The 9,639-nt window shown below is 39.2% G+C and overlaps 1 protein-coding gene across 1 annotated transcript; it reads right to left on the minus strand.

Moving 5' to 3' along the window:
- Window positions 1–3,963: 3,963 nt before the first annotated feature.
- LOC118326680 (myelin and lymphocyte protein-like) lies at window positions 3,964–9,321 on the minus strand. The gene is made up of 4 exons (XM_035659724.1): window positions 9,208–9,321; window positions 5,587–5,754; window positions 4,742–4,867; window positions 3,964–4,484 (listed from the first exon to the last, which is right to left on the minus strand). Exons 1-4 carry the CDS (start codon window positions 9,295–9,297, stop codon window positions 4,410–4,412), a joined length of 459 nt encoding a protein of 152 aa, XP_035515617.1. The 5' UTR covers window positions 9,298–9,321; the 3' UTR covers window positions 3,964–4,409.
- Window positions 9,322–9,639: the final 318 nt, after the last annotated feature.

Below are 9,639 nucleotides of genomic sequence, written 5' to 3' on the forward strand. Positions count from 1 at the left end.
GCTTTGGCGATGCCTAGTCGTGAAAATGATTAATATAATATGCATATACTTGGAAGTTGACTCGTTTGATGTGCTGCAAGAGGACATTGAATTCTGATTCTGAGACTTGTTTGATTATAAATAATGACTATAATAATTATATTTGTAGGCTATGCTGCAATATACACATTCTCATCGTCGTAAATTATGAAATAGAATTTGTTCTAAAAATTAGAATAGAGACTCTATTTGCAATTCCAAGTACATGTAGTTATGTTTTAGTATGAAGCTTTGTTGTTTTCTGATATTACTAGTTCGGCACTGTTGACAGAAACCTCTAACGTGCATAATAATTATAGACCAGAAATGCCCTGATTTATAGGCCAGTAGGTCATGTTCAAGCTGAGGTGGTGTGGGTTGTGCTTTAGCCCAATACTAAATGAGCACATGTTTATAAAGTAGAGCTTGTTGCCTTTGACATGAGTCCTCGTACATGCATTACATACAGTTCTTCTGTTACAAACATGTTTATTTGGGTCAATGATGGAAAAATGGTCATTTTAAATTAGGTAAAGGGTAGAAACCAGGGGCTCTGAAGCTCCCTGTCTTTGGCTTTTTCAGTTGTTCTTTTTCAGTTGTTGTTTCTCCTTTTGACTGTATTTAGAGTGTTTATCTAAGTCATATTAAGTACTTAGGTGCACAATATGCATACCTATTGATGCTAAGCTAGTCTGTAGTGTATTGGGTAAATTAGTTTGGACAAGCTCTCTGTGCATACGACATAAAAATATGTTAAATTCCACTTAAATGTATTTGTTTTTCTACTGTAGTACTCACTGTTCGTGTTCTTCACTTCAGATTCAGCATTAGTAGCAGTACATGTGAACATATTGTTAGATATATGCTTTCCTCCATTTGGTAGTAGTGCTATAGGCTCACAATTCTATTTTCCCTGACTTGAGGTATAGTGAATAATTTTGGCCATGGGAACTATAATTTTCAAAATAGAAAGTTCATCTTGGGCTCAAACTGAAGCTTGTGAATGTGGCAAGTTGTTTTGATATACATATGAGGTGGGGATATTGACATATTGATATTAAGTGTCAGAAAATAATATTTTTTTATGAGAATTTGTCAAGTAGAGATTTTGTTGTTGGGGATATTCTTAAACAAATCTGCATCAAGCACCAGATTTTTTCTACTTTCCCCTTTGTTTCAGGATACTCCCTGCCGATTGTAATACTTGTATGACTATTAATGTGATTGCAGTACCATAGTATTTTCATTTAGATCATTTTACTAAAAACATGCACCAAAAAAGGATGGCTGTGTCCCCCCCGAGACCAAACAGCCCTGAGTTGTGGGTGCTCGTTATCAGTGTGTGATGTCCCAAGGTATTGGCTAACAGGAAATAATAATGAAAAAATGCAGCAGAAAATATCCTGAGGGGCTGACCCGGCTCCCGGCCGATCTGTTTGGAGTTTTCAGTCAAATATTTCTGCATCAGACAGCGTCATTTTTATGAAATTAGCAGCATTAAGTTGCCAATTTGATGAGAAGTATAAACTCTGGATTATTTTTACTGTCCCTTGACTAACTTACTCTAGAGAACTGTAAGTTTTCAAGGGTTATATTGGACCCACAATCACACAAAACAAAATCCCAGTAAGAAAATGGAGCCTTTATAGAAAATACACCTGAGTTGTGCTTGCACTGGAAGAGGCTGCGTTTGGCTGAAATAAAAGCATGTGGTGTATAAAACAGCTATCTGTCAAAGTGCTTAACATCAGAACCCAGTGTGGAAATCTGCCAACTGAAACGCTCCTTAATCACAGCCAACGTTAGCTGAATCCATGAATCCATTCAGCAGCTTGTTTAGTACAATACAACCAAAACGCCTTTCTAACTAATGCACATACAAAAAAAAACAGAACAAATAGGTTCCCCTGAATACAAGCTATATTCACAGTTAAAACAACCAAAGAGTTAATAGAAGTATCAGGGAGAAGAAAACACTGAATTTATCAAAAATTCTATAAACATACCAGGAAAACTCATCAATGATCAATATTCACAGGAAATAAACTGCTCTACATTCATCCAAATCTCCACAAACTCCTGCAGTTATTGTGTTCACTGTTTGGGTTCATTGATCAGTTTATCAGCTGTTCTCTGCTGTTATTGTTATTGATCAATAGAATATGGAATATAGATAATACACAGTCAGTTTACTCACTGATAGAAAAGGGCTCCATTAAGGGAAAAGATTGGGAACCGCTGATGTAGATGCAGTGGTCAGTAGCTCCCTTAAACTTTACCACATTTTGTTTTGTTTTTTGGGGCAGTGTTTTTAATCCATCCAACCATTCAGTTAAAATAAAGAGTTTTTTTCAATAAATGTTTCTCAGCTGCTGCACCAGTGTTTTTAATCCATCCATCAGTTGTGATTAAAAGCCTTCATTAACCTGACAGAAGTGTTTTAATGTGACTCTGAATCCACCCTGAAGTCTCTCCATGTTATTTCTGTCTGTGTTTGTGTGGATCTTGCTGCCTCCTGCTGGTCACTCTGCAGTCTGACACTCTGCTGCTGCTGCTGTCAATCATTCCTCTTCTGCTGACTGATATTTACAGATATTTACAAGATTTTACTGGACAGAACAACTTTAGCCAAACAGACATCAAATAGCATTACAAGATCAGCTACAGGTGTTAATCAAATATGTAAAGTTTCCAGAGATATTATTGCCTAAAAATTTATTTGGGCACTGCATCGATAAAATATCACTGTATTCTGCAACATGAAGATAAACATGTCCAAAGAGACGTATTTTGAAGGTTGTTGTTCAGACCAGCTGCAGCCTCTGTCTTCTTCAGTTTCATGATGCTTTACTATTATCACCTGCTGCCTTCCCTCATCAATTATCCATCACAGCTACAGTTCACTGACCCGCCACACTGCTGATCAGCCTTACATTGTGTGTGTGTGTGTGTGTGTGGCAGCCTGCCCTGTATTTACTCCCTGCCATACTCCATTAAACCTGGTTTCATGTTCTTCTTGTTGATCTCAGTGCTGCTGCTCAGGCCCCAGTTTAAAACCCATAAAACTGAATGTTTGTATGTCCCAGCAACCCTCAGATACATGGAAGACTCCACTTAAGCCTTTTGAAAAAAAAGAAAACCTACTTGGCAATAAACAAAATTCTGATTCTGATTCTGATTGCTCTGTGGGCTGCAGAAAAGAAGTCTGATAGTATTGAGTCTTATGGAGATGCTAATAAGTTTCCTGCAGGTTTCACCAGTGTAAGCCGAAGATGTGGAAGTGTGTTAAAGTTGCTATTTGCAGTGATTGGTCCTTCAAGGCTACACATTTAATTATCAATCTAAAGAGCCTTCATCTCAATCATTACCACCAGTCTGGGCTACAAGCTGTCGTCCTATTGTTGAATTCATTTATTATTGAGTTTAAGCCCCTGCTCCCAACATCTTTATATAGGGGAGCCCTGTTCTATCATTGAGAACACTAAGTGACACATGTATATTTCATATTCTATTAATCAATAACAATAACAGCAGAGAACAGCTGATCAACTGATCAATGAACCCAAACAGTGAACACAATAACTGCAGGAAGTTTGATTATTTCCTGTGAATATTGATCAGAGATGAGTTTTCCTGATATATTGATCCATTCTCTGTCTGTATTCTGTATTTTTATCATTTTATCAATCAGACTTAATATTCTTCTTTCTGACAGATTCACTGTTTATCGATTATTGATCTAACAACTGTTTGCTTTCTGACGCAGGACGAGGCTGTGGGATGAATATTAATTCATTTAATTTATGTCTGCAGTGGTTCATCACCATAACAGAAGTCATAATCATTTGTTCCTTTACTACAGGAGAGACTTAAAGTGCTTATCAGCATCGGACAAAATCCAATATCATGCATTCAACTCATATTTTAATAAAAGTGATCCTTTTGACACGTTTGTCTCGTACGTTTCAAAGCAAACACATTTATTCATTTTCAATGAATTCATTAGTTTTACAAAAATGAAGCAGTCAGTTCTAACAGTTTACATCCTGGTTCAGTTTTTTTTCTATAGAAACTTATAAAAGTATAAAAGCAGCCAGATCAGACGCTTTCTTTCATCAGCTGAGAGAATAACCAAACACAAATTAAAACATTTCATCAGAGGAAAAACATGAGCAGTATCAGAGTGAACACATGAGGCTCCGCAGTATCTGGACATTTCTGTGGATCTTAACAGACCAGATGGAGCAGCTCTGTTTCACAAACCATGTGGGTCGGCTGAATCCTGCTTCAGAAAGCCGGACGCTCCTTCTTCCCTCAGCCCTCCCTTCATGTCAGCGTCCACAGATCTAAGCTTAAAGAATAAAATCAGTCCTGTTCTGGTTCAGAAACCTTTAGAAAGATTTCCACCGGATGGCAGACAGGATGGTGTGGATGAAGTAGAGGAGAGTGGTCACGTACGAGAAGACCTGAAGAGACAGAGAGAACATGAGGGGTCACCACAATCCTCCGGGTTCATCCTCAACATCATCCACGGGAATCAGTTACACTCCTTCACTTTTATGTTTCCTCTGTGGTGTGTTCAGGTGCATGTGAGAAGGTCAAACTTTTAAGCTTTGGGTAACTTTTTCATTCTGGTTTAATCAGCAGATCCACAACAAACCTGGTTGTTTTTCTGTTTTAAAACAGTAACATTATTACAGTATTATTACAGCCCATGACTCACCACAGCAGAGATGTCCAGCTGGTAGTTTCGGAAGTTGGTCCCATCTTTCATCTCCAGGGTCACTTTGGCCAAAGCCACTGAAGCACTGAGGTAGAAGAAGGCAGCGATGCCGTGGTACGCAAAGTCCTGACAGATGAGGAAGAGGAGCATTAGAAACTTTCTGTGGCGTGACTTTAAAGATCCCCTCCAGACATCCATACAAACAGTCTGGAACAATAACGTGTGTCTGGTCTGTAAAAGGTTCTCTACTCTGTCTACCTCATTACAAATGACACAATCTATAAATATGTAAATGTAATAATGTAATAATGTAACACAAGATGTCTGCTCCTTCACTGTGAAGTCCATTCTCAGTGAGTGTGCACTGCTGGATCTCACTGTAGATTCCTGGACAAGGACTGACTCCCCGGGTTCCCCACCCAACAAAGGAAATCATTTTCTGTCTTTAGTTGGATTCAAACTGCTAATATGGATCATTGTTAACGTTTGTCTCCACTACAGAAACACTAGTTAACTGCTGAAGTCTGATAAGGCTGTCTGACGGTATCAGTTTGATTAATGCTTTAATAATGGGAATATTGATTAGTGATCAGACTGATCAGGATCATTACCAGAGAATTGGACTCTAATTGCTTTCTATCAGCAGTGTGCTGTAAGTGGTTGCCCTTTGTGTGCCTGTTTTTGAACCAGTTTCCTAATTGAATGTGATGTGCTCATTATTATGCTCATTATTAATGCTGTTATTAATGATGAAACATAGTTCGGAGAGCAGACGGACTCTGGGATTACTCATTGCAAGAACAGCAGTGAGTTGTGGTCCAGATTGTGGAGTAAAACGGACTTACTGCTGCAGCCCAGCTGCCTTTGTTGTGATGCCCCCCGCAGGCAAACACCACCATCCAGATAAAAGTCATGATGAAGCAGAAAACGGAGACGAACATGACCCAGCCCTGAGGGTTCGCTGGCACCACCAGAGTGACTGCCACCAGGATCCACACCAGACCACCGAAGATCTGCAGGAACACCAGAGACACAGCTGATCATCACGTTACTCCCAACACTTGTTTTACTGATACTCACCGTTATGTTCACTACGACTGATCCATCGGAACGTCTGCGTCTTTGTATTACAGATAGATGACTATCGGATCCGATATTTTATTTTTAAATTCATTTAAAATATGCTGTAGTCTCACTCAGTGTCCCATACACAGCATCTGATTGGTTACATGTCACAAGTAATACTAGAGTAATACTACAGCATTTCATTAAACACAAGATTAACGCTGACTTTAGTAAAAGTAGTAATACTACAGTGTATAAATATAAAGTCCTGCATTACTTAAAGTAGAAGTAAAAGAATGTCTTATTTCAGATATTATATTACTGGATTATTATTATTATTATTGATATATATATATGTTGACTTTAATGTTACAGCTGGTAAGTGGAGCTCATTTTAGTGGTTTTATATACTGCTGGTAGATTCATAATAATAATAATAATAATAATAATAACACATTTTATTTATAAGCGCTTTTTTGATACTCCAAAAACACTTTACATATAAAAAGCATAAAGAGCAAAACAACATCAAATAGTAAAACATAAAAAACATCAGGACTAAGCTAAACATTAAAAGCCATTTTATAAAAGTGTGTTTTTGTCAGAGATTGAATGTTGGAGGGTCGGTACAGTCACGAAATGGGTTTGGGGAGAGAGTTCCAGAGGGAGGGGCAGCTACAGAGAAGGCTCTGTCGCTAAATTAATGTTAATCTATAACAATGTATCATCATTTATGATTTGATTGATTTATCTTTGATATTAATAATGTGAATCTGCAAAGTAACTAAGGTTATTGAATAAAGGTAGTGCAGTAAAATGTATAATATTAGTAGCATAAAGTAGCATAAACTACTCAAGTTAAGGGTTAGGGTTATAATATTTTTATTTTTACAGCAAATATATATATATCGGTTCCAAATATTGGTTATCAGTTTTCTTTGATTACTAATAATCAGTAACTGTATCAGTGCTGAAAAACCACATTATATTAGATTCTTTTACACACACACAGAGGATATTACAGAACAGTACACGACGAATGGTAAAAAATGAAAAAAGAACATTGTGTAAAGAGAAAGATTGAGTCTAGACTGGAGGTCAAGACCAAAAAACAGAAGACTCCTTTTTCCTGATTCAGTCTGCAGAGGAGGCACCAGGTTGTTGGTGTTATCTACAAACACAAACTTAGAGCAAATATACCTGGGTAATCTGCCCATTGTGGCCTCATAGATATACCTGACCAGGTAATGAAAACATAAACATTTCTGTATAAAGAGGAAAAACCATTAAATGTTAACGTTTAACACTAAGACGGCACTGAAGCTGCATCCAACAGCGGCTTTTTGATGGAGTTTAGTGAGAGACAGTGAGTTGTGTCACTGTGCCAGGGAGGAAACACTTTCCATATAATGCTGATTCAACCTGACCATTATTCTGTGTGCCCTGTTTTCCCAGCACAGCGCAGGGCGTTGTTCGCTGCACCTCTGATGATTAACAGGCTGCATTACTCAGTATTCAGACTCCACCTGCATGAACTGACACACACTGTTTGTGAGTCAGTTAACGCGTGAGCAGGTGTGAACGGCCCTGCAGCATTCCTCTGCTGACGTCTGTCGGGGCGTGATGCCTCCTGACGTTACATTCTGATCTCTCCTCCGTCACGCAGATTCACTCGAGGAATCATACTGTCTAACATCTGGCTGCCGTGACCCCTGACCTCCTCCCAACACATCAACATTAACTCTGGTTTGATTAAGATTTGGGCTGAGGTGAACCTTTAAATGCATCAATCTGATGCACTTTGAGAGCAAGAGAGGAAGCAGATGAAACCTACAGACACTGATAATGAATGAGGAGCACTGGGGCTCAAATTATAACATCTGCCAAACGCACAGAAATCCTTAAAATGTTTATTGTTCCTGTGGTTGTCATGGAAACCACGTTTACCACTGAATTAGGGTTGAATTCACAAGATGGAGCTGTGTGTTTGTGATAAGCACTGTTACTGAGGTGAATAGAAATCAATAGAACATAATCATTAACACAAACATCCATTAAAAAGCTTCAGAATCAGAATCAAATGGCTCACACAGTTCAGTTTAAAGTCAGACCTCTTTCACTCTTTAGCTTCCTGCATTGTTTATGAATCAGATCAATATTTTCTGAATCACTGATGAAAAATCTGAACTTTTGTGTTTGTCTGTGGATCATAACTGAAAAAGTCACATTTATCCGTTATCTGTATTTATCGCTCAGTCAATAAAAGTGCACAGAAAGTCACTTTATGTCATTTCACACAAACAGTGTGAAGGTAACAGTGAACTGCTGCAGGCTGTTGTTTTATTTTATAACTTGGAGATTTCTGGTGGTTAAACCAAGAGAATGAATGTGATGAAATATTTCTGGCCACCTCAGTTTGGTCAATGTTAACACATTCATTTAAAACAATAATGTGTTCTGTCATTTATTGAGCTGTTATGGACACATTTAAGACTCAGTGATCGGCTCAAGCTCCATTAAAAAAGACATCAATCTGTAAAAAGACTTTACTAATGTGCGACAATAAGTTCAAATATCTTCATTTGAAGGTTTTCCAAGTAAATACTGATAATTGTGATTAAATCAGCAGATATTTCTGACTGCAGGTAGCTGTGACTGTCACACATTATAAGGTCATGAATAACTTATTATTGAAACATTTTCATTTATCATTGTTGTACAGTGACTCTTATATTCAGTGTGTATCCTTTACACAAATCAGCATTTCTTCAACTTAAATGGTCGTCATTGGTTACGTCCTGATCTGGAGCCTAAATAGTCTGACAGTGGTGTGTAAACCCGCCCTGTGTGATGAACAGAGCCAGCAGGATCTGCACAGTCTCTGTGTTTGAGGCAGTGCAGGCCCGCAGACTGCAGGGGAGACACACACACACACACAAAGATGCATTATTACAAGTATTCTTTACTTCACCTAATAAATTGGACAACTGTGTCATGCCTTCGCCATCCTAGAAAAACACACACTCATTATCGGGGTGTTTACCCAAAGCTGACTGAGAAATAAGTGTGTATACTCCACATACACTGTGCACTGCCCCGCTGTTTGACCTGCAGACACATGGGCTCTAAGAGATTTACTTTTGTATTTATTTATGTAAATAATGTGTCTTTTGATTAAAGTTGCTGGTCTCTGCCTTAAAGTCTCCACCCACCAACACCCCCCCCTGTTTTACTTGAAAGGAGAGAAATATTTTCACTTTTAGGATTTCAGCTCAATAACTTGTGTGGACAGCAGAACCAAGCACACACTGACTATGAACCTCTGCACCCATCAGCTCTGTGTCTGCAGCGCGCAGCACAATCACAGAGAACTAACTGAAACTGCTCCTGCTGTCTCTTACCAGCTCCGGCAGGTAGAGGATGTCGGGGATGGTCGTACATATTCCGATCCCTCTCGGGAGGTTCCCCATGGTGGCGGTGTTGGAGGCCATCCTGCTGCTGCTGCTGCTGCTGCTGCTGCTCGAACCTGAAGCGGGGACTCAGAGCCTGCTGCGGTTTAAACCGGGAGGACCGACTGGAAAAAACCGGATCCCCATCAGCCGAGGGGCGGACACGCCCGAGGCCCGCACCCCACCCGAGAAGGCAGCCAGAGCGGCTGTCAGCCCGCTGAGCTCCGCTGGAGGTCTGCAGCTCCAGAGAGAGACAGAGACACACTTATCTATGTTTGACCAGCGTATTATCACCATGGCAACGGCTCTGCATCCATCAGAAACAACAACAGCAGCAACAACAACAACAACAATAACAGTAACAACAACAACAGACTGCTGTTA

The sequence above is a fragment of the Morone saxatilis genome, unplaced genomic scaffold (assembly GCF_004916995.1).
Source record: "Morone saxatilis isolate NCDOM2014 unplaced genomic scaffold, NCSU_SB_2.0 Contig17, whole genome shotgun sequence".
Lineage (NCBI taxonomy): Eukaryota > Metazoa > Chordata > Actinopteri > Moronidae > Morone > Morone saxatilis.

Coding starts and splice junctions, on each gene's coding strand:
- LOC118326680 (XM_035659724.1), bottom strand. CDS start 9,297: ATGGCCTCCAACACCGCCACCATGGGGAACCTCCCGAGAGGGATCGGA. Junction 5,755..9,207: donor TCCTCTACCTGCCGGAGCTG/GTAAGAGACAGC, acceptor GTGTTCCTGCAG/ATCTTCGGTGGTCTGGTGTG. Junction 4,485..4,741: donor AGCTGGACATCTCTGCTGTG/GTGAGTCATGGG, acceptor CTGTCTCTTCAG/GTCTTCTCGTACGTGACCAC.